The 2,049-nt window shown below is 35.4% G+C and overlaps 1 protein-coding gene across 1 annotated transcript in view; it reads left to right on the forward strand.

Annotated features, from left to right (window-relative positions):
• Positions 1 to 2,049, forward strand: part of LOC107663329 (protein NLRC3-like) — a gene marked incomplete at its 5' end in the record, with an annotated part of 41,068 nt that overhangs the window by 17,903 nt on the left and 21,116 nt on the right. The window contains one exon of the mRNA XM_016453538.1: positions 839 to 1,012. Coding sequence (XP_016309024.1) covers positions 839 to 1,012 — 174 coding nt within the window. The remainder of the gene's footprint in view (positions 1 to 838; positions 1,013 to 2,049) is intronic.

The raw sequence follows: 2,049 nt of genomic DNA on the forward strand, positions 1-2,049 counted from the left end.
CGTACGCGATGTCCTCGAGGGGGCAATCTGCGTGCATTGCGAGCGTTTTCCACTGAAAAAGCTACGTTCTCGTTTGTCTCTCTTTTCGAGTAAAGAGACATCGTCTCTCAAAACTCCCTCCTTGCCATCCATGCCCCTTCAAGCTACATCTAAGTTGAATGGCAGGGCATACGCAGCAGCAGGTCAGGCTGTTGCTTCGCTGCACACGATGGCGGTGCTCCAGGCATACCAGGCTGACCTGCTGAAAGACCTGGATAAAGGCGAGGACGCAGTGTCTCGTTCCCTACAAAGTGAACCATGATTACATAAGTAACCTGAGACGTTATCCGCTCTCTTATCCTCAAACATACCTGGGTATGTCACATAACCTACTTTCTGGGATACACCCCTGTTCATTTACTAAATGTAAATGTAAATATATTTATCTTGTGCATTTATACATCTTGGTTTCTTTAGTTCATGGTCAGTTATTGTCTATGCATGTTTGCCTGCTGTTTTTTTTTCTTCGTCTTTGTACCCTTTGGACAATCCTTTTTTTTTTTAAACAAACTTGCTGCAACTGGATCCACTGTCTATTCTCTGCCTTGCTGTGACAGGTGTTTTATGAAGAATTGAATTACTGAAACGTACATTTTAAATCTAATGGAAGCCCTGTGCGTTATCGCCTTAAATTATTTCTTAAAGCTAAAAGCATCAGATGTATTCATTGATCATTGAGTTTACTTCAACTGTATCACCACAGTCAAAGCTTTCTGGAAGTCATCTACCAGACCTCTACCAGATAAATAAACACAATAAGTAAACACATTATCTGCTGTTTGTTTTGTTCTTTACACAGGTTATGTGGATGTAATCTCACTGCTCAATCTCATGGAAGTTTGTCTTCAGCTCTACAATCCTCACACTCTGTCCTGAGAGAGCTGGACCTGAGTAACAATGACCTGCAGGATTCTGGAGTGAAGCTTCTTTCTGATGGTCTGAAGAGTCAAAACTGTCAACTGGAGATACTGAGGTAAAAGATAAATTAACAAAATATTTTGTGTGTTTATCAATTTGTAAAGCTCGTGATGTAACTGTTAGGGGTGTAAATCGTATGGTTCATCACGATATGATACGATATTGATTCTTATACCTAGGGATACGATATTTGCAGATACTTCAAAAAATTCTACAATACGATTTGATACAGGAGAATATCGATCAATATATCGATATTATTATATTATATACCTATTTTAAACAACCATCTACATTTTTATTAACTCACAAATGCAACCAAAACATATAACATGAACATTTATCTTACATTTTCACATCCTGTTCCTCAACTGGGACATTCACAACAAAAAATAGGCCTACACTTTTTTTTTTTTAATAATAATAAAGAAAAATAAATAATTGAAAAAATTAAGTCACACACAAGATCAGTAATCTTAAAATATGACAACAGTCAAGACAACCTTTCAGGTTTTTGTGCTAAAATATGCAATGTGTAAAATAATGTAAATGCTCATTAGGAAACAACACAAAAGAGGTACTCCAGTTGTAGGAAAAAATATATTAATGTAGAAAAATACATTAAAAAAATATCTAAAATAAAGCTGTTAAAACTTCATTTGACTTTTTTTGGCTGCTACTATGGGCTCAGTGCTAAAAACCTTTTCTACAGATTACCAAATTACAAGCAATAGCAGAAAATAAATACAATATCCAAGACACAAATTAAATAAACAGTGCTTTTCAGGTTTTTCAGGTAGATCTGAAATAAATTTTCAGGTACAGAAATGTAATAATCAAATGTAAAATAACACTGCATAGTCTTCACTGTATAGATTAAATATAGATTAATCCTTATAAAAGTTGTTCGGTCAAAATCAGTGAAAGATGTTTTTCTTTGACAGAAGTTTTGTTAGTCTGCTTTCACTTTAAGAACGAAAGCGCTGATCTAATATACTGATACACATGCGTTTTCTTTCTCAACGGTTTACTTGGCTATTCGCCAAGGCACACATGTTGATGTAATTTGGTCTGTATTTGTTCATCCATGCA

The sequence above is a fragment of the Sinocyclocheilus anshuiensis genome, unplaced genomic scaffold (genome assembly GCF_001515605.1).
Source record: "Sinocyclocheilus anshuiensis isolate Anshui unplaced genomic scaffold, SAMN03320099.WGS_v1.1 scaffold2753, whole genome shotgun sequence".
NCBI lineage: Eukaryota > Metazoa > Chordata > Actinopteri > Cypriniformes > Cyprinidae > Sinocyclocheilus > Sinocyclocheilus anshuiensis.